The 22,842-nt window shown below is 48.0% G+C and overlaps 1 protein-coding gene across 1 annotated transcript; it reads left to right on the top strand.

Moving 5' to 3' along the window:
* The first annotated feature begins 18,207 nt into the window (after positions 1–18,207).
* Positions 18,208–22,808, top strand: SHFL (shiftless antiviral inhibitor of ribosomal frameshifting). The gene is made up of 8 exons (XM_082621559.1): positions 18,208–18,559; positions 19,026–19,149; positions 19,337–19,386; positions 20,766–20,804; positions 20,934–21,083; positions 21,567–21,670; positions 21,799–21,953; positions 22,514–22,808. Exons 1-8 carry the CDS (start codon positions 18,539–18,541, stop codon positions 22,729–22,731), a joined length of 861 nt encoding a protein of 286 aa, XP_082477685.1. The 5' UTR covers positions 18,208–18,538; the 3' UTR covers positions 22,732–22,808.
* Positions 22,809–22,842: the final 34 nt, after the last annotated feature.

Below are 22,842 nucleotides of genomic sequence, written 5' to 3' on the forward strand. Positions count from 1 at the left end.
TGATATTTATTGGTTTGATTGTTAGTTAATTGGGTATTTCTCCTGCCCCACAATATCAGCTCTTTAAGACCAGGGGCCATGTCTGTCTTGTTCACTGCGGTACTCCCAGTTCCTACAGCAGGGGCTGGTATATAGTAGGTGTTCGAGGAATGATTGTTGAATGAATGAGTGAATGAATGAATGAATGTAGCACCCACTCTGCAGTTGATCCTGATGCAAGCTTTGACAGGGAACCCCAGACAACTGGAGAAAGGAGACAAGGGGCAGGGGAGGGTGAATGAGTTTCATCAATGTGGCCTGGAGTGGGAGTGGGGGACTGCCGCTCCAAGGCAGCAGCCCGTGGGGGTTGAGGGAGTGCTGAAGGGACTGCAAGGCATCCAGGATGGCTTGAACTTGGGATGTCAAGGACGGGCTGAAGGTGAGAGGGAGAAAAAAAAAGATGGGGTTTTGAACACCAGGCTTGGTCATTATCAAGGGCAGTAGGGAGCCATGGAAGGTGTTTGAGCAGGAGAGGAATTGACCAGCTCTGAAGTGGAAAGACCCAGTTGACTGACAGGCAGAAACTGAGTTGATGGCAAGAAACCTGAAGAGGAGGTGGGGTTTGGGGCCACAGGATAGCATGGCGGCAGCTGCCTGAATTCTAACTCTGCCTCCACCTCTTCCTGGCTGTGTGACATTAGCCCATTTACTCACCTCCTGTGCTTCGGTTTCCTCACCTCTAACATTACTTCCTTCAGAGAGTTCTTGTGAGTACCCAGCACATAGGAATTATTCAATAAACCTTCACTGGCCTAATTATCAATGAGCCAGACAAGAGGCCTTGGGGAGGGAATAAAGCTGCTGGAACCCACACGACAATCAGAGAAGAAAATCAGACCACAGCAACCCCTGCTCAAAACCCTCCCAGGTTCCCACTGCTCTGACATTCCAGCACTCAAGGCCCTGCAGTGTGTCCCTGTCAACCTCCCTGACCCCAACTCCCCCAACTCCCCACTCACTCCACTCCAGCACACAGGCCGTCTTTCGTGGTTCCCAGAAACTCCAAGCTCTTTCTTGCCTCTGGGCCTTTGCCTAAGCTGTTCATTCTGCCCAAAATACTTTTCCCTTGACTGCTTTCTCCTCACCCTTCAAGTCTCCCATCAGAGAGGCCTTCTCCAAGCACCCTCACTAGATGAAATTGCATCCTTCCCCTGAAGTTATCTCTCTCTGCAACCTGATTTTTTCCTTCCGAGGAAACATCACAGTGCATAATGATAAATTAGATTCTTTACTTACATCTTTGCTGTCTGTCTCCCCTACTGGACTGGGAGCCCCAGGAGAGCAGGGAGGCTATCTGTCTTGGTCACAGATATAATTGCAGCAGCTCAGTGAGGGCCTGGCACATAGTAGGTGTTCATTTTGCTGAATGAAGGACTGAATAAATAAAAGAATGAAAGACAGTGAGAGAGAAGGAAAAGAGGGAGGGATAAAGGGAGAGAGAGAGAGATAAAGAGAAAGGAAGAGGGACTACTCTGGTGGCGCAGTGGTTAAGAATCCACCTGCCAATGCAGGGGACACAGGTTCGAGCCCTGGTCCAGGAAGATCCCACATGCCGCGGAGCAACTAAGCCCTTGCGCCACAACTACTGAAGCCCGCATGCCTAGAGCCTGTGCTCCTCAACAAGAGAAGCCACCGCAATGAAATTCCCGTGCACTGCAACAAAGAGTAGCCCCTGCTCGCCACAACTAGAGAAAGCCCGCGCGCAGCAACAAAGACCCAACGTAGCCAAAAATAAGTAATAAATAAATTTTAAAAATTTTTTAAAAAGGGGGCTTCCCTGGTGGCACAGTGGTTGAGAGTCCGCCTGCTGATGCAGGGGACACAGCTTCGTGCCCCGGTCCGGGAAGATCCCGCATGCCGCGGAGTGGCTGGGCCCGTGAGCCATGGCCGCTGAGCCTGTGCGTGCGGAGCCTGTGCTCCGCAACGGGAGAGGCCACAACAATGAGAGGCCCACGTACCGCAAAAAAAAAAAAAAAAAAAAAGAAGAGAGTGATGGAGGGAGGAAGGAAGGAAGGAAAGTAGAAAGGATGAAAGGAAAGATGTCAGGGAGGCTCTGGCTTGTTTTGTTTTTTTTAATAAATTTATTTATTTATTTATTTATTTATTTATTTAGGCTGTGCTGGGTCTTCATTGTTGCACCCGGACTTTCTCTAGTTACGGTAAGCAGGGGCTGTTCTTCGTTGCAGTGTGTGGTCTTCTCATTGTGGTGGCTTCTCTTGTTGCGGAGCACGGGCTCTAGGCGCGCGGGCTTCAGTAGTTGTGGCACACAGGCTCAGTAGTTGTGGCTCGTGGGCTCTAGAGCACAGGCTCAGTAGTTGTGGCGCATGGGCTTAGTTGCTCCACGGCATGTGGGATCTTCCCGGACCAGGGCTTGAACCCATGTCCCCTTCATTGGCAGGTGGATTCTTAACCACTGTGCCACCAGGGACGCCCTCTGGCTTGTTTTTGTACAGCCCTTGATCTAAGAATGTTTTTTTACATTTTAGAAGGATTTTTAAAAAACAAAGAAGGATGATTGACAGATACTGTACATGGCCTGCAATGACTGAAATATTTATTATCTGGTCCTTCATGGAAAAGAAAAGTGTGCCTACCCCTGAATTAGTGCATTGGTTATCTATTGCTATGAAACAAATTACCCCCAAACTTAGGGGCTTAAACCAGTAAATATTTAGTATTTCACAATTTCTGTTAGGGAGCAACTTAGCTGCATAGTTTTGGTGCAGCAGTCTCTCATGAGGTTATAATCAAGATGTCAACTGGACACAACATTGTTGACCATTGCTTTTTTTTTTTTTTTTTTTTTGGCCACACTACAGGGCTTGTGTGATCTTAGTTACCCGACCAGGGGTCGAACCCATGTCCCCTGCAGTGGAAGCACAGAGTCTTAACCACTGGACCACCAGGGAAGTCCCTGGACACAACACTCCAATTAAAAAAAAAAAAAAAGATGTCAGCTGGGGCTACCATCATCTGAAGGTTCGACTGGGGCTGGAGGAGCCATCTCCAAAGTAGCTTACTCATACGGCTGGCAAGTTGGCGATGGTTGTTAGTGGGAGGACTCAGTTCCTCACCATGTAGACCTCTCCTCAAGTCTCCTCACAATATGGCAGCTGGCTTTCCCCAGAGTGAGTGATCCAAGAGAAAAAGCACAGAGGAAGCCACAGTGCCTTTTGTGACCTAGCCTCAGAAATCACTCACCATCATTTCTGCAACCTCCTATCAGTCACATGAGGACGCACTAGTCAGTGTGGGTGAGGACTACACATGGCATGACAACCAACAGGCAGGGATCACTGTAGGCCATCTTGCAGGCTGCCAACCACAAATAGTAAGTGGCAGAGCTTGGGATTTGAACCCAAACAATCTGGATCCAGAGTCTGTGCCCTCACCACCATATACAGATGTCCTTCAATGGCAAAAGGTGGGTAAATTTTTTAAAATAGACTTCATTGTTTAGGTCGGTTTTAGATTTACAGAAAAATTGAGAATATAGTACATGTATGAGCAACTTCTCATCTACCCCTGCACAGTTTCCCCTACTATAAACATCATCATTATCGTCAGTGTATTTGTTATAATTAGTAAATCAATTTGGATACATTATTATTACATGAAGTCCACAGTTTAGATTTCCTTAGTTTTCACCTAATATCCTTTTTCTGTTCCAAGATCTCATCCAGGACATCATATTATATTTAGATGTCATGTCTCCTTAGGCTTGACTTAACTGTGGCAATTTCTCAGACTTCTCCTTGTTTTTGATGTCCTTGACAGTTCTGAGGAGGACTGGTCATGAATACTGTAGGATGACACTTTATTGGGATCTACCTGATGTTTTCTCAGGATTAGGCTTATCGGGTTACAGGCTGAGGGAGGTATATCACAGAAGCAAAATGCCATTTATTTTATTTTATTTTTTGGCTGTGCCGCGTGGCTTGCGGGATCTTAGTTCCCCGACCAGGGATCAAACCCCGGGCCCCCTGCAATGGAAGCGCGGAGTCCTAACCAGTGGACCAGCAAGGAATTCCCCTAAAATGCTGTTTTAATCATATCCTATCAAGGGTATATATGATCAACGTGGTTTATGACTATTGATGTTGCCTTGATCAACCTGCTGAAGTACAGTTTATTAGGTTTCTTAACTGCAAAATTATTATCCCTGCTCCCTTTTCCATAATGTACTCTTTGAAAGGAAGTCTCTGTGCATAGTCCACACAAAAGGGGCGGGGAGTTATACTCCCCTTCCTCCAGGGCAGAGCATCTACATTGATTATTTGGAATTCACCATGAGAAATTTGTCTCTTCTCCCCCCACTTATCAATTTATTCAATAATTTATTTATGTCAGTATGGATTCATGAATACTTATTTTATACTTCGGGTTATAATCCAATACTACTTGATTTTCATGAGCAAATCTCTCCAGTTTGACCATTGGGAGCTCTGGCAGTTGGCTGCTAGTAAATACATTTAAACTTTCCTCTACATTACTAAATTAGATTCTAAGAGTTTGGGCAGTTTATATTTCCACTCCACCATAGATTGAAGTTTTTATTTTTTTATTTTTTTATTTTTTTTGAAGTTTTTATTTTTTATGGAGGTGAAATTCACAGAACACACCATTAGCCACTTCAAAGTATACAATTCAGTGGCACTTGGTATCTTTACACTATGTGGAGTCTCCACCTCTCTCTAGTTTCGAAACTTTATCATCACCCCAGAAAAACACCCTGCACCCATTATGTAATCATTCCCAACTTTCTCCTACCTCCCATCCCCTGGTAACCACGAACCTGCTTTCTGTCTCCATGGATTTGCCTGTTCTGGATACATCATAAAAAAGGATTCATGCAATATGTGACTTTTGATGTCTGGCTTCTTTCAGTTAGCATAATGTTTTCAAGATTCCTCAAAGTTAATAGCATGTGACAGTTCTTTGTTTCTTTTATGGCTGAATAATATCCCACTGTGTGTGGGAGATACCACATTTTGGAGGTGGATTATTTTTAATTAATTTTTTAATTTTTGGCTGAGTTGGGTCTTTGTTACTGCGCGTGGGCTTTCTCTAGTTGCGGCGAGCGGGGGCTACTCTTCGTTGTGGTGTGCGGGCTTCTCATTGCGGTGGCTTCTCTTGTTGCGGAGCACGGGCTCTAGGCACGCGGGCTTCAGTAGTTGTGGCTCACGGGCTCTAGAGCGCAAGCTCAGTAGTTGTGGCTCACGGGCTTAGTTGCTCCGCGGCACGTGGTATCTTCCCGGCCCAGGGCTCAAACCCGCGGCCCCTGCATTGGCAGGCAGATTCTTAACCACTGCACCACTACAGAAGTCCCCCACATTGTTTATCCATTCATCTGTTGATAGATGCTTGGGTTGTTTTGAACTTTTGGTTATTGTAAATAATACTGCTATGAACACTGGCATACAAATATCCATTTGAGTTTTCCAATGCCTGAATATATCCTGGGATAAATCACACTTGGTCATGGTGTACAATCTATTTAATGTACTGTTGGATTCAGTTTGTTGGTATTATTTACCCACCAGATCATGTCTGGCTGAGGGTTGACGGTTGCTCCAGAGGGCATTAACAGCTGCACATGCTGGGGGCCACAAAGACCCTGAAGGAGAAAATAGAAAAACACATGCATTCTTGAGGTAGGAGTTCTATGCACTCTGCAGTTGTCCACAACAAATGCAGCTGAAATCCAGGTAGGCCAAGGAGATAAGAAGCAGGGCACTAAAAGGTTACACTTACACATCTGAGTGCATATATAAATATAATAATTCCTTTCTCTGAAGCTACCTGGTGTCCTGCCCCTCCTTATTATTTTTCCTCTGGTATTTTCCAGCCTAGACTTAAAGGCAGCCCAAAACCCAGAACTGCACACTGTATGTAGACAGAAAGGGCTCTTTAAAAAACCCTTTCTGGGCTTCCCTGGTGGCGCAGTGGTTGAGAGTCCGCCTGCCGATGCAGGGGACACGGGTTCGTGCCCCGATCCCGGAAGATCCCACATGCCGCGGAGCGGCTGGGCCCGCGAGCCATGGCCGCGGAGCCTGTGTGTCCGGAGCCTGTGCTCCGCAACGGGAGAGGCCACAGCAGTGAGAGGCCCGCGTACAGCAAAAAAATAAAAAAATAAAAAAAAAAAATAAAAAAAAAAAATAAAATAAAAAACCCTTTCTTACTGGTTTGAAGAGCAGGGAAGGAAGGAGGACCTATGAGTCAGAGAGAGTGGTGGTACGTACACAGGACGGATCCAAATAGCACTGCAACAGCTTTGAAAACTGAAATGATGTTGGAACCACTGCCTGGAGAAAGTGGGTTGCAACCTACCACCTGAACCTAACTGAGCTGACTGCCTGACAAAACATAAATATCAACATTCTCTGCAGGGTTTTAAATAAGACCTAGAGTATCATAATATAATAGTACGATATGTTGTACATAATGTCCAAAATGTCCAGGATACAATCCAAAATTATTCAACATGTGAAAAAGTAGGAAATTTCCAACTACTCACAAAGGAAAAGAAAATCATTATATGCCAACCCTAAAATAATGCAGATGTTGGAAGTATCAGACAAATACTTTAAAGCAGCAATTATAACTATGCCCAGGAAGTAGGAGCAAACACTCTTGAACTAATGGAAACAAAGTCTCAATAGAGAAATAAGTATTTTTTTAAAGAACCACATGGAAATTTCGGAACTGAAAAATACAATAACCAAAATTAATAATTCACTGGATGGGCTACATAGCAGAATGGAGATGGTAGAGAAAAGAGTCAATGAACTTGAAAATAGAGCAATACACATTATCCAGTCTCAATGACAGAGCTGTGGGACAATATTAAAAGGTCTAACATTCCTGTCAGGAGAGTCCCAGAAAGAGAGGAGAAAGAAGTAAAATGCAGAAAAAAAATATTTGAAGAAATAATAGCTGAACACTCCCCCAAATGGCAAAAGACACAAGCCCACAGATTCAAGAAGCTCAGCAAATCCCAAGCACAACAAACTCAAAGAAATCCATGCCTGGACACATCATAATCAAACTGCTGAAAACTAAAAACAAAGAAAAACTCTTGAAAGCAGCCAGAGAGGGACAATCCATTGTGTACAGAGAAACAATGACTTGAATGACGATGGATTTCTCATCAAAAAACATACAGGATGGGGCTTCCCCTTCCCCAGTGGCGCAGTGGTTGAGAGTCCGCCTGCCGATGCAGGGGACACGGGTTCGTGCCCCAGTCCGGGAAGATCCCACATGCCGCGGAGCGACTGGGCCCATGAGCCATGGCCGCTGAGCCTGCGCATCCGGAGCCTGTGCTCCGCAGCGGGAGAGGCCACAACAGTGAGAGGCCTGCGTACCGCAAAAAAAAAAAAAAACATACAGGATGGAAGGCAGGGAAATAATATTTTTCAAGTGCTGAAAGAATTGTCAACCCCAAATTCTATTTCCCATGAAAATGAAGAAATGAAGGTGAAGTAAAGACATTCTCAAATGAAGGATAACTAAGGAAATTTGTTGCTAGGAAATCCTCTCTTTTAAAAACAAGGTTAATGGAAGTTCTTCAAATAGAAGGGAAATAATACCAGAAGGAAGGTTGGAACTTCAGGAACAAAGACCAACAGAAATGATCAGTCTCTGGTAATACACTATTTTCCTTCTCTTTAAAATGTTTGATGGTTGAAAGCAAAAATTAAAACATTGATGACGTTTTCCAGTGTATGTAGAGGTAATACATGTGACAATTCCAACACAGAGAGGGGAGGAAAAAGGAAACTAAACAGTGGTTCTGCACTCCACTTGAAGTGCTAAAATATTAATTCTAAGTAGACTGTGGAAAGGTAAGTATGTATATTGTAATCCATAGAGCCATCTCTAAAAAGGAGAGAGAGATTGTGAAAAACTCAAGAGCTAAATTTAAATGGAATACTAAAAAATATTCAAATACAGGCATACCTTGTTTATGGCACTTCATTTTATCGCGTTTTGCAGATTTTGCGTTTTTTACCAACTGAAGTTTTGTGGCAACCCTGTATCGAACAATTCTATTGCCACCATTTTTTCAACAGCATTTGCTCACTTCATGTCTCTGTGTCACATTTTGGTAATTCTCATAATATTTCAAAGTTTTTCGTTGTTGGGGCTTCCCTGGTGGCGCAGTGGTTGAGAATCTGCCTGCCAATGCAGGGGACACGGGTTCGAGCCCTGGTCTGGGAAGATCCCACATGCCGCGGAGCAACGAGGCCCATGCGCCACAACTACTGAGCCTGTGCGTCTGGAGTCTGTGCTCCGCAACAAGAGAGGCCGCGACAGTGAGAGGCCCGCGCACCGTGATGAAGAGTGGCCCCCGCTCGCTGCAACTAGAGAAAGCCCTCGCACAGAAATGAAGACCCAAGACAGCCAAAAATAAATAAATAAATAAATAAATAAAAATTTTTTCGTTATTATTATATTTATCATGGTGATCTGTGATCAGTGATCTTTGATATTACTACTGTAATTTTTTCTGTTTGTTTAGTATTTTTTAAATAAATTTAGTTTATTTTTTATTTATTTATTTTTGGCTGTGTTGGGTCTTCGTTGCTGTGTGCAGGTGCAGGCTCTCTCTACTTGCGGTGAGCAGGGACCACTCGTTTTCACGGTGCGCGGGCCTCTCACTGCGGTGGCCTCCCTTGTTGCGGAGCACGGGCTCTAGGCGCCCGGGCCTCAGTAGCTGTGGCCCGCGGGCTTCAGCAGCTGTGGCACGCGGGCTCCAGAGCACACGCTCAGTAGCTGTGGCGCACAGGCCCAGTTGCTCCGCAGCATGTGGGATCTTCCCGGACCAGGGATCGAACCCACGCCCCTTGCATTCGCAGGTTGACTCCCAACCACTGCGCCACCAGGGAAGTCCCCGTATTTTTTTTTAGAAGTTTTTTTTTAAAAATTATTTTTGGCTGTGTTGGGTCTTCCTTGCTGTGTGTGGGTTTTCTCTAGGTGTGGTGGGCGGGGGCTACTCTTCGTTGTGGTGTGTGGGCTTCTCATTGTGGTGGCTTCTTTGTTGCAGAGCACAGGCTTCAGTAGTTGTGGTGCATGGGTTCAGTAGTTGTGGCTTGTGGGCTCTAGAGCGCAGGCTCAGTAGTTGTGGCGCACAGTCTTAAGTTGCTCCGTGGCATGTGGGATCTTCCCAGACCAGGGCTCGAATCTGTGTCCCCTGCATTGGCAGGCAGATTCTTAACCACTGCACCACCAGGGAAGTCCTAAGCATAGCTTTTATATGCACTGGGAAACGAAAAAATTCATGTGACTCGCTTTATTGTGATATTTGCTTTATTGCAGTGATCCTGAACCAAACCTGTAATATCTCCGAGGTATGCCTGTAATCCAAAAGAAGGCAGGAGAGAAAAAAAAATAGAGAAGAATAAAGAAACAAAGGAGACCAACAGAAATAAACAATAAAATGGTAGGGAATTCCCTGGCGGTCCAGTGGCTAGGACCCAGCACCTTCAATGCCAGCGCCTGGGTTCGATGTCTGGTTGGGGCACTAAGATCCTATATGCTGCTCAGCACAGCCAAAACAATAATAATAATAATGATAAAATGGTAGACCTAAATTCAACCAAATCAAACTTTGAGATTATGACAGTCCCAGCAAACATCATGATTGCCACCTTGTGAGAAACCTTGACGCAAAGGCACTTTGTTAAGTGATGCCCAGATTCCTGACCCAAGGAAACCACAAGATAATAGAGGTTTGTTGTTTCAGCCATTAAATGTGGGGACAACTTGTTACGCAGCACTAGGTAGCTAATACAGTGGCTACATTTGGAAAAGAGTGTGCCACCACCTGGGTCCTGTCCAACATCTCTGGGTTGTTTAAGACCTCTCAATGAACCTATCTCACTCCTTACTCTCATCAGAGACCCGATTTCACTGTCCTGCTCAAGCATGGTCAAGTTATATCGGTCACCCAATGGCCCATAATGAGTAGGTGAAGAAGGGAGGATTTGATCCCAGGACTGTCTCACTCCAGATCTTGAGTGTTTGGTCATGTTGTCATGCATCTTGCTTCTCTAGATATGGTAGGAGACAAAAATGAGACATGTCTTAAGAATAATAACAAGTGGTCCAGTGGTTGGGACTCTGCACTTTCCCTGCTGAGGGCCTGGGTTCAATCCCTGGTCGGGGAACTAGAATCCCGTAAGCCATGCGGCACGGCCGAAAAAAGAGTGATAATCATAATTTCCTTCTTACTCTCCACATACCCGTCACTGTCTCCATTGTCTTGCAGCCACTAACAATAAACTTTCACATGACTCTCTCCGCCATTACAATGTCAGCTCCTTGCAGGAAAGGAATGTGTGTCTGTTTTCCTTGCTCCCAGAGCAATGCCAGGCGCTCAGCATTTATTGAATAGACAAGAACCAGTGTCTTCTCACTGCCTGGGCACCTCTAATAGGTCTGGGGTGGACACTAGAAAGTTGCCTTTTAATAAATTCCCAGTGAGGCCCTGACGCTCTGGAGAGTTTGAGAACTCCTAGTTCAGCTCTTCCTCCCTTCCCCACCCAACCTCGGGGCCAATAGCTTCTCGTGCCACACATACCGCCTCCTTCTGGAATACTGCCCACATGCTCCCTCCTCCCCCAACCTGGACATCTATAGGGAGCGTTACGATTGCTTATTTTTTACTGGTGCCCCTGAGGCATCCTTGAAAGCAGAGTAGGTATATTCTGTGTCTCATTCTCTCACTTAATCCTACAATAGGCATGAGTGCTATGATCCCATTTTACAGATGAGCCAACAAAGGGCTTAAGTGGGGTCAGCCATGGGCAGAGAGGTATCTTGGGACTCTGGTCTTGAGATGGGCTGGGACCTGGGACCCTTTGCTGCAGTGCTTAAATCTGGACAAAGCTCGAGCAACAAAATACAAAGAAACTATATGGGATGAAAAATAACTGTGTGCGTGCGCAGTTGGGGAAAATTATGGACAAAAAGATAGAAAAGACTAAAAAGACTCAACTGCCACTTCTGAAGAGCCTGGACCAAAAACAGGACATTGGGAGCAAAAGCACGGTACTGAGCATGCCCCCTGCACATAACACCACCAGAGGGGTGGGCAAAACACCTAAGCCACCCCTCCAACTCGACCCCTGGACACACTCTCACCCTCACTGCATATAAGAACAAGCTTCCCCCTTCCAGGGAGCGAGCAAGCAAGCGGACCTCTTGCTTGTTCTTGCTCCCCCCGCTGCTGCAGCAGGGGCCCCAATAAAGCCTTGCCCGAAATTTTTGTCTGGCCTCTAGTCAATTTCTATTGATTGGGGAAGGCCAAGACCACTGGTCGGTATCAGTCTGAACCTGCATCTTGTAACAAGAGTCGAAACAAACATTTATTGAGTACCTATTACGTGCAGGCTCTGATCCAAGCACTTCACACACATGAATGCCTTTCTTTTCCCAGCAACTCTAGGAGATGAGGACTGTTTTCTTCCCGTTTCCTAAATGAGAAAAGGAAGGCACCCAAAGGACGCATATCTTCCTTGAGTACCTGACAACAAAGTTTCTCTTTTGATTCTGAACTCTGTTTGGAAATCTGGATGTTTTTAAGTTACTGTTTTTCTTCAAATATCACCATTATGAAGTCAGATAGAAAAATAAGTAGCTCAAAGGAAAAAGATCTGGAAGAATATATTGGGTTAGCCAAAAAGTTCATTCGGGTTTTCCTGTAAGATGTTATGGAAAAACCTGAAGAAACTTTTTGGCCAATCCAATACATCAAATTTAATGAGGCTCATCCTAGGAGCAGGGCAATGAAGAGTTACCATCCCTTCCTTTATTATTTTTGTTGTTGTTGTTTTTAATCATACATGAAGACCTAGCAAAAAGATTCCCCAAAAGGCAGGCATATGGGAAAGAAAATGTGATGCCCCATCCAAATCCCCCCTCCCCAGCAAGGAACCAGAACTGTCCATGGTTTGCCTGCACACCCTATGTCCTCTTTCCTGCAGTTTATGGTCACCTCTATGGCCACAGGCAAAACTATAACTTAAGGTTTTATTTTCCTATGTATATAAAGACTTTCTCTTTCTAAAACAAATATTTCTTAATGTTTAACTTTTTTTTTTTAAGAACAAGCACACTTAATTTTTGCAATCAGAAAAAAAAAGGCAGAGTGTCCTGTTTTTTTAGGGGGGGCTATCCACAAATTTGAATTTCAAAATGTGAAATATAAAGAGATGAAGTCACCTGGCCATCCCAGCTCCCAGAGCTAAGGGTACCTCATGAACTTTCCCGATACTTTCCCTGTGAACTTTCTGGAACGTGGGATCAATAATTAACTGTGGGTATTTCTGCTGCCAGGAGCAGACACGGGGCCACCAGGCCCAGGGCTGGAGCAGAGAACTGTTTTCCCACAGTTAATGCCTTAGGAAAAGCAACATAACCAAGGTGGTGTGGTCATAAAAATAGCTACATGCTCCTTGGAGGGTTACTATGTTTTGCATCCTCTAAATCCCATAAGAATATAATGCAAGCCACATACATAATTTTAAATTTTCTAGTCGTCACATTAAAAAGGCAAAACAAAACCAGTGAAATTAATTATAATAATTTTATTTAGCCCAATATATGCAAAACACCATTTCAACATGAAATCAGTACAAAAAGTCAGTGATGTGTTCTTTCACATAAATCTTCAAAACCCAGCGTGCATTTGACGCTGATGGCACATCTGATTAGGACCTGCCACGTTTCAAGAGCTCAAATGCCACATGTGACCAGTGGCTACCCTTTCAGACAGCCCAGTTCTAAATGGTTTATCTATATTAACTTATGGAACCTTCACAATAACTCTATTCCCATTTCAGAGATGGGGAAACTGAGGCCCAGAAAGGCAAAGAAATTGCTCAAAGAGCTAGGAATGGACTCAAACCCAGACTGTCTGGTTCCAACGTGTGCCCTCTTGACCTCTATACTTCTCATCGTCAATTCCAGCTGGAAGGAGCATTTGTGGTCAGCTGGCCTGAGTTCAAGTCCTGACTGTGCCACCTATAAGCCAGGTGCCTGCATGATTTGCTTAATTGCTCTGAAATTCAGATTCTTCATCTGAAAAAGGGACACTGGCACCTAGCCAGAAGGCTGAGGGATGACTTGATAGCCTAAAGAGAGCCTGGCACCCAGCTGGCCCCTGGGTACACTTAGGCTCTTTTAGCTACTGCGATTTCTCCACTCACCAAATTCATTTGAGCAGAGTCCCAAAGAAGCTACCCAACTTTTGCACATAATGCATTCTTGGAAACGTGTTTGAATGTGACTTCGCAAAACTTGAACAATAGATTTCTGTGCTGTAAAGGACATTCCATTTACTAAGGACTGCACAGATTATGAAATCCCAAATTACTTCTCATCTCTTAGGTGTCATCGTCAAAGATAGATATCCAGGGTTTCGTACGTGTTATTTTAAAATGTAATTGGATTTGTCTTATTGTGTATTTTCTTGGTTCTCATTACAAGTTATGGATGCTTGTTGCAAAAAAAAAAAAAAAAAACCCAAAAATTTGATTGTTAGAGAAATATGCCATGTGGAAAGTAAAGGTGTTGTGGAGATCCACATGCAGAAATGCACACAAATGGTTTGTGTGTGTGCCCAGGGAGGGTCAGCGAGGCCCCAGCTGTCAAAGCATCAGAATATGGAAGTTGAAAGAGACAATTAAAATAGCACACAATCTTCTGAAATTTCATGGGCGCGTGCACACACACAGGAATAATGAACTACGAGGATGAAAAAATTTTTTCTGTTATTGATAATAAAAAACAAAGACTGATCAACCATGCTAGAGAAAAGATTATTTTTGTATTCTCTCTATAGAAAATGTTACAAATCATTGTCATATGAAGAGTCAATTAAAGAGTACACAGCCATAGGACTTCCCTGGTGGCTCAGTGGTTAAGAATCCGCCTGCCAATGCAGGGAACACGGGTTCAAGCCCTGGTCTGGGAAGATCCCACATGCCGCAGAGCAACTAAGCCCGTGTGCCACAACTACTGAACCTGAGCTCTAGAGCCCACGTGCCACAACTACTGAAGCCCACGTGCCTAGAGCCCATGCTCCTCAACAAGAGAAGCCACCGCAATGAGAAGCCTGTGCACCGCAACGAAGAGTAGCCCCCGCTCACCACAACTAAAGAAATCCCACGCGCAGCAACAAAGACCCAACGCAGCCAAAAATAAAAAATATAAATAAATAAATGTATAAAAAAGACGAGTACATAGCCATAAGATGTGGGGAAAACGTTTGGAGAGGCATGTCTGATAGCTAATTAATAAAAATATTTTGTTATTTTAAAAAAATAGCACACGGTGCTTTAGTAGGTGTTGCCGAGTTGCCCTCTCCAAAGGTTCTACCAAGGGATGCCCTTTCCAACCAACGGTTTGGAGATTTCCCATTTCCCAACATCTCCAATTCTGGGCATCCCCAAATTTCTTCATTTGGTTAAGCTGAGGGGGGACTTCCCTGGCGGTCCAGTGGTTAAGACTCCTCGCTTCCACTGTAGGTGGCACGGGTTCTATTCCTAGTCAGGGAACTAAGATCCTGCATGCCATGCAGCATGGTCTAATTAATTAATTAATTAATTAATTAATTAATTAAACTGAGGGGGAAATTGACTAGGTTGCAAAAAGTACACACATGCTCCAATTGGGTCCATTTCCTCCACAAATAAACCTCTGGTCACCCAGCATATGCCTCAAAAGGTTCAGCTAAAGATCAGGATTTGCTGCTTTGGGCATGAGCTTCCCCTCCCTCCACTCTCCCCACTGCTCGCTAAGCCCGAGCCATGGTGGCCTATAGATTTCTGCAATAGACCCTGCCGCTTCCCACCTCAGGGCCTTTGCACTTGCTGCTCTTTCTGCCCTGCACCTCTTCACCTAGTTATTTCCTATTCATCCTTTGGAGGGCCCCCCTTGAGCAGGTTCTTGAACATGTCTTCCCTTTTGTAATAATATTACCCCCCTTACAGGACTGCTATGAGGATCAAATGAGATACATAGTTCAAAACACTTGACACTGTTTCAGAAAGTGTTAAGATTTCAGTGCATTGGGACTTCTCTGGAGGTCCAGTGGTTAGGACTCAGAGCTTTCCTGCCGTGACCCACAGTTCAATCCCTGGTCAGGGAACTAAGATCCTGCAAGCCACGTGGAGCGGTCAAAAAAAAAAATTCAGTTCAAGAGGCACCTCCTCCATGAAGCCCTCCCTGACCACCCTACCCAGTTCAGGGTCCCATGTGTTGTCCTTTCTCATGGATCTCTCAATTTCTCTTTTTTGGTACATATCATAAATATAATTAAATAACTACTTGTGATATCATCCGCTTCATGTTTCTCTTTCCCATTAAGACCATGACTCCAGAAGGGCAGAAATGGTGCCAGACACCACGCCTACCGGATAGGAGGCACCTGATGCATGTCTGTCAAAGTAATGAATGGATGGATCAAATGGGCTCCATCTTTGACTCAATTATACTAAAGTGTCAGACGCTACACTTCTTATCACTGTTATCAGCACATCCATTTTCTCCCTTTCCACACCTTTTTATTAAGACAAAGGATAAAATGCAGAAATGTTCACACCACTCACTACAACCAAGCTACATCTGGCCAGACAGACCAAGATGGCCACAAAGCTCAAACAGAACTGTTGGTGGGTAGGTAGCGCCCCCATGTGTTCGCTGCGAATCTGTTTTTCTGATCATCTACAAATGCCAAAATTGAATACTCAGGTTGTATCTTTATTTGTCCTTCTGAATTGACTCTCACCCTTCTCCCCCTGCTCTGTGCCCTGACAGGCTAACTGCATGACTGGCTCCCTTACCTTCCTTGCCTGCTGGTGCAGCCAGTGAGAGGCTCCAGCAGGAGATGGGAGGGGAGGAGGGGAGAGAGGGCAGGGTCTTTATTCCCCTCTCCCTAAACATGGTCTGGATCTAGTGACTCAATTTTAACGCACAGGATGTGGCGGCAGAAGTGATGCTGCGTGACTTTCAAGGTGAGGTCTTGAAAATATACAATTTCCACCTGGCTTTCCTTCTCTTGGGTTGCTTGCTCTGTTGAGGCCAGCTGCCAGGTTGGGAGTATCAAGCTCAAGCAGCCCAAGTAGGGAGGAATTGAGGCATCCCTAAAACAATCAGCACCCACCTGCCAGTCATGTGAGTGAGCCACCACAGAAGCAAGATCCTACAGCCCCAGTCAAACTTTCAGATGGCTGTAGCCCCAGTCAACATCTTGACTACGACCTTATGGAAACCCTGAGCCAGAAAGCTCAGTAAAGCCATTGCTGGATTCCTGACCCACAAAAACTATATGAACTGATAAGTGTTTATTGTTTTAAGCCATTACATTTGGGGATAATTTGTTATGCAGCAATAGAGAACTACAACACCTGGTAACAAGAGTCCCAGGCTCCCACCTCTACGTGGAACTCTCTTCTCCTACATTCTTCAGGTCTCCACTCAGATGTTACTTCCTGCAGGCTTCCCTAAACTCCCTTTACCCATCTCCCTGCCCCAGTTCATTTTTCATCCTGGCATGTATTCTCTCCTATCCCATTACATATTTGTTTCTTGTCTGTCTCCCCCACTAGAATGCTAGCTTTATGTGGGCAGGGATCTTTGTTTTCTTTGATGCTGTGTCCACAGTGGAACAGTGCCTGGCACAGAGTAAGCTCTCACTGTGGTGGCAATTAGGATGAGAATCTAGCAGACCTGAGTTGTGTGGGGGCTGGATCAGACTCCCACCTGTTTCTGCCTGCTCTGTGCCCCCCCTGACCAAGGGGTGGGACGTAGCTGTGACCTCCCCCTCCACTGGGTAAGTAGTAATTGGCAACTATACTGGGAGAGCCCCTCCATGTCTCCCCACTTCCCTCAGGATAAAATCCTAGGTCCTCTGTGCTGCCTATACCCCCCCCATTCCCTGCCTGAAATCCTACCACTCAGAACAAAGAACCATGAACTGTTTACATGCACCCCAGGGAGGGGTGCATAGACACCACAAACAAAACTTTGGGGTTCAAGTAGAAAACATTAGAACATTTTTTAAATTTTTTTTAAGTTTGCTAAGGAATATCATTATGTAATAAATACATTATTATAAAGTGATCTACAGAATCTCTTAGTATAACTGTATTTGTTTATAATTTATAAACAAATATCCCTCTGGGGGTTGAGCTTCAACATTTTTACTAATAGAGGTGCATGTTGAAAAACAGTTTTAGGAGTCATTTATCCTAATGCAATTTTGCCACCCCCAGAGGACATCTGGCAACATCTGGAGACATTTTCAGTTGTCACGACTGGGGCAGGGGTGCCACTGGCATCTAGTGGGTTGAGGCCAGGGATGCTGCTAAACATCCTACGATGCACACGGCAGGCCCCCACCACAAAGAACCATCCAGCCCAAAATGCCAATATTGCTGAGATTGAGAAGCCCTGGCCTAAAGCGCTAGACTCTCTTGATTCTGGGGGTTTTGCACAGCTAGCTGCTTCCTTCCCCCACTCCATTCTTCACCTGCTGAGACTTCACACTTCCAGGACTCCTCCAAGAAGACATTTCTGAGGCGGCAAGGCTGGGACAGAGCCCCTCCCCCCCTTGCTGGGTTAAAATTGTCCTGGCCCCCCAGGGTTCTCAACCTTACGTTTTACAGTGCAAATCCCCTAGAACCCCTAGACAGCCCGATTCTGCAGGATGTCTAGGGACCAGGAATCAGTATTTTTAGCAAGCACCTCCTCCCCGCCAACTGCCTGCCCTTCATATTTTGCACATGGTAGGTGGCCCAGGGACTAATTGAATGTCTACAGCATGCCAGGAGCTACTAAGTGCTCTACCCGGGGACTCGAATCCTGGCACACGCACGCGCGCGGGCACACACACACACACACACACACCAGGATGTAGCCACTATCATCATCCCCATCTTACAGAGGAGTAAACTGAGGTTCAGAGAGGGGACGTGGCGAGGTAAGAGGCTCAAAGCGAGAAAGGGGTTCAGGTCCTAATTAGCGCCTGATTCCTGGGGGAGGGGAGGGGACGGGAGGGGAGGGGACAGAGCGATGGACTGGGGGAGCGCGAGCTAGCGGGGGCCGGGAGACACACCGCGGCCTTCAGATGCGGCCCCGCCCCCCACGGGGGACGTGAAGACGCGGACCCCGCGCAGCGTGGGGACATGTGACCGACTGCAGAGGCCGCGCCGCCTCCCCCGCCCGAAGTCTGCGCGCTCCGCCGCAGGGTGCAGATCGGGGGCGCCAGCCTGGGTTTGGGGCGCAAGAGCAGAGGTGGAGCCAGGGCGGAGCCAGCGCGCCCCGTCCCCCCGCCTTTCCAATCGAAAGCGAAACGGAGGGCTGGAAAGGAAGGGCGGAACCGGCCTGGAGGCCCCGCCCCCTGCCCTGAGAGGCATCTGGACAGACGGGCGCTCCCAGGTAGGGGGGCGCTGAGCGCCCAGTGCGGACCCTCGCGGGGACCTGCGCCGCCACCATGTCTCAGGAAGGTGTGGAGGTAGGAGAAGGCTACAACTGGGCCGGGGGCCCGCGAGAGATGCTGGGGAGGAGCCGGGGGCGCGGAGGGGGCTTCGCAGTTCCTGGGGACTCCATCCGAAACCTAGACCTTCCCCCAGGCTGGCACTCGTCCCCCTCAGAAAGGAGAGTGACCGCCACATGCCCCAGAGCGAAATGCGGCCTCCTCGAGGAAAAGCGGGGGCTGCTGGGTCAAGGGTCAGAGGCCAGGGGTTACCTGGCCGGCCTCCTCCCTTAGCCTGGGACGTTCGCCTTAGTCCTCTCCCTCCCCCAGTGCCCTGTGGGGACTTTGGCTTTTTCCAGGAAATGCAGTAGAGGGATTGGGGGGGTGGGGTGCGGAGGCTAAAACCAAGGGTCAAGTTCTGGCCGTGAAAAAGGATGCCTAGGGATGGGGGAGGGGCAATCGCGCCTCTCCTTCTTCCATCTGAGCCCCTGTCTGCCCACCCCAGCTGGAGAAGAGCGTCCGGCGCCTCCGGGAGAAGTTTCATGGGAAGGTATCCTCCAAGAAGGCGGGGACTCTGATGAGGAAATTTGGCAGCGACCATACCGGAGTGGGGCGCTCCATCGTGTACGGTGAGCAGGCGGGGGTCCTGCCTGCAGGGGGTTCCGCTGGGGAGCGGGGAGGGGGTGTGGTCTCTGCTGAGGGTAGGAAGAGGCGATGAGATCATCTCTTTGGGAGGTGGTCTGTATAGGGTTCGGGCCCTGAAACTCCCACAAGATCTTTCAAAGGCCTTTCACTTACACTTACTCTCCCCACCAGGGGTAAAGCAGAAAGATGGACAGGAACTGAGTAATGACCTGGATGCCCAGGTAAACTGCGCCCTCCCCTCAAAGGATGTGGTAAGGGGAGGGAGAACAGAAGGGTCAGGCTCATCCATGGCAAGCCCCCTCTGTGCCTTGTCAGTCCACAACTCATGGTCTAGCCTCATTCACTTATGCACCTCTCAGTCATGTATCTGGCCAGGGAGCCTGCAAACAGTAGATGCTCATTACATGCTGACTGTATTAAATGGAAGAGAGAGACAAGAAACTAAGCAGTGAAACGAATCAGGATTTTCATTATAGAGGAGCCAAAGAGATCAGGGAAAGCTTCCTGGAGGAGGTGGTACCAAGTTCTTCAAGACTAAGGAGGAGTGATCTCTGGGAAGGGGAGGGGTTGGAGAGGGTCTTCCTGGAAGAGGGGTGGCATGACAAAAGGAACATACAGACAGGCTGGGATGAGCAGGAGATCAGAGAGGAGAGAGGGGCAGGGGAGTCCATGTGAGTGAGTGAATGAATGAATGAATGAATGAATGAAAGGCTTTGCATGGCCACTTTGCCCCTTAGATGGCTTTGGTGGCTGGTGTACCAGTTGGCCTGCCTGAAAGACCCAGCACAGAGTTGTTAAAGAGTATAATAAAGTACGTATTATACCCTTAACATTTATATATTTACAGTTATACATATAATGAGTATGATAAAAATAGCAAAGAGTATTATTGATTGAGCACTTCCCCTGTGGCAGGACTCCAGGAATTTTACCTGTTGACTTATTTCATTGCCACAGGTCCTGTGAGACAGGTCCTATTACTTATCACGTTCATTTTACAGATGAGAAAATTGAGGCACAGGGTGATGAAGTCACTCACCAGGTTCATGCTGAATGCAGGTGGCAGCTGGGATTTGAACCCAGGCCACCAAGAGTCAGAACCTGGGCTCTTAGATGTCCCTCATTAGCTTGGCCACACCCCCACAGCTGGAAGTGATGAAGCCAGGGTTTCAACGTGCATCTATCTGAATCCAGAGCTCAAGCACTTAACCTAAAGCAGCATGGCCTCAAAGAGGTGACCTGTCACAATGCCAGCAAGTGTGTGGCATTCATTGGCAGGAAGGGAGCATGGAGTCCAGCCTGTTCCACCATGCTCACTCAGGGTAATCTCAGGCAAGCCCTCTCCCGGCTCTGGGCCTCAGTTTCCCCGTCTGAGCAATGGGGATGACAGGTGTGCCCACCTCCCAGGGTTACTATAAGGACAACTGAGGTCACACATCCTGCCCTCAGGAAGTGTATGCTGCTCAATCAACTCCTCCTGAGTTAGGGACACTCTACTCTTATATGGGGCCAGAACCCCGCCTCCCCGTGCAGAAGCCCCGCCCCCAGAAGAGAGGCGTGAACCACATCTCCAGTTTCTACCCCTGGTGTTTCCACCCAGGACCCCCCAGAGGACATGAAGCAGGACCGGGACATCCAGGTGAGTCCAGGATGTGGGACAGGGAGGTAAGCAGGGAGGACATCCATGGGGGTGTTCATAGGTAAGGAGGAGGGATATTGTAGGGACAGGAAGGGGAGAAGAGGGCTGACCACCCTCTCCATCCTGCAGGCGGTGGCGACCTCGCTCCTGCCACTAACAGAAGCCAACCTACGCATGTTCCAGCGTGCCCAGGAAGACCTCATCCCTGCCGTGGACCGGCAGTTCGCCTGCTCCTCCTGTGACCATGTCTGGTGGCGCCGCGTGCCCCAGCGGAAGGAGGTGATAACCCAACCTCTGACCTTGGTTCTGTCCCAGCTCCACTCCAAAGCCCCACTCTCAGTGTCCAAACCTCTGACCCAAGAACATCAGCCTCTGAGAGCCCAACCCCGAACCTGCAACCTCTGAGATCAACCCCAATCTCAGACCCTAACCCCAACCCACTGAGCTGGACTTTTCAACTTGACATTCAACTTGAGAAGCTCAACTCTTATCCCGGAGCCTGACCTCTGACTACACAGTTTGACAGCTACCACAGAAATCAAACCTGACCCCCAAACCACAACCCAAAATCTGGCTTCTGAACCCCCTGACCAGTGGTATGCTGCTGGTAAATGCCTAATAACGGTCTCTCGTGGGGCGGAGGCACCCCCAGATTTACAGTGTTTGCCAATTTCCATAGTGTAAATCTTCTCGCTCTGGCTAACATCAGGCTATCACTGCTCACCTCTGACAGCAAGCCTGCCCCGCTCTCCGCACCCCCAGGTGTCCAGATGCAGGAAATGCCGGAAGCGCTACGAGCCGGTGCCCGGTGAAAAGATGTGGGGCGTGGCTGAGTTCCACTGCCCAAGATGTCGACACAACTTCCGGTGAGGGCGCTGACCCCACCCCCACCTCCCATCCTCGGCCCTGCCCCACCCCAGCCCTACCCCTCCCTGCCCTGGCCCCACCCTGGCCCAGCTGGCCCTTGGACCCTCACGGCCCTGCCCGCCCCCAGGGGCTGGGCACAGATGGGATCCCGGTCCCCCTGCTACGGGTGCGGCTTCCCCGTGTATCCGACACGGATCCTCCCTCCACGCTGGGACCGGGACACAGATCGCCGCAGCACCCACACCCACTCCTGCTCGGCTGAGGACTGCTACAATCGGCGAGGTGAGGGCCTGGCGCGTCCCCATGGCCTACCCCCCCATTCCGGGCAGTGTACTTGGCCTTGACTGACTCCTGGGACATACACCTCTGAGGCTTTTAAGAACCAAGCTCTCTGCCTGCTTCTTCCACATACCTCCTAAGGCCTCAGTCCTGGAGGCCTTTTCATCTCCCACTGCAACGGCCCCTCCTTCCACATCTTCCACGGTCCTCCAGCCTCCTCACCTCCAGGTCACTCAGGACCCCTGCCCCTCCTAACACCTCCCATGGCGTCATCCACCTTCCATGTTTCCTCGCATAAAGTTCTGTGGTTTCACTCCGGTGGCCCACACCCCAGTGTCCTGTGGACTCTGCCCCTGTGGTCTCTGTGTTCTTGGCTCCTGTTCTGTCCTCTGTAGTCTGAGGTGACGCCCATGTCCCTGGGTCTCCTGTGGCTTCAACACCTGTGACTTTCACCTCTGAATTTCCTGTAGCTCTGGCCCCAGAGCCTGTGGCCTGAGCCCCTCCCCTCCCCAGAGCTCCCCGTGGCCTCAAGCTCCAGGACCTCAGAACCTCTCCCTCCCCAGAGCCCCACGTGCCTGGGACGTCCTGCGCACACCCCAAGAGTCGGAAGCAGAACCACCTGCCCAAAGTCCTGCACCCCAGCAACCTCCACATCAGCAGTGGCTCCACTGTGGCCACCTGCCTGAGCCAGGGGGGCCTCCTGGAAGACCTGGACAACCTCATTCTGGAGGACCTGAAGGAGGAGGAAGAGGAGGAGGAGGAGGGCGGGCACGGGGAGTGACCCCTGCCAGGTGCAGATGCAAACCAGACACGGTCTGTGGCTATTTTATGTTGTTATAAAATATGAGCTCAAACGGAGATCTAAATGCCCTTGGGGAGCCTTCTGGGTCCA

Source organism: Mesoplodon mirus (assembly GCF_964341445.2).
Source record: "Mesoplodon mirus genome assembly, chromosome: 5".
In the NCBI taxonomy this organism is placed as follows: Eukaryota; Metazoa; Chordata; class Mammalia; order Artiodactyla; family Ziphiidae; genus Mesoplodon; species Mesoplodon mirus.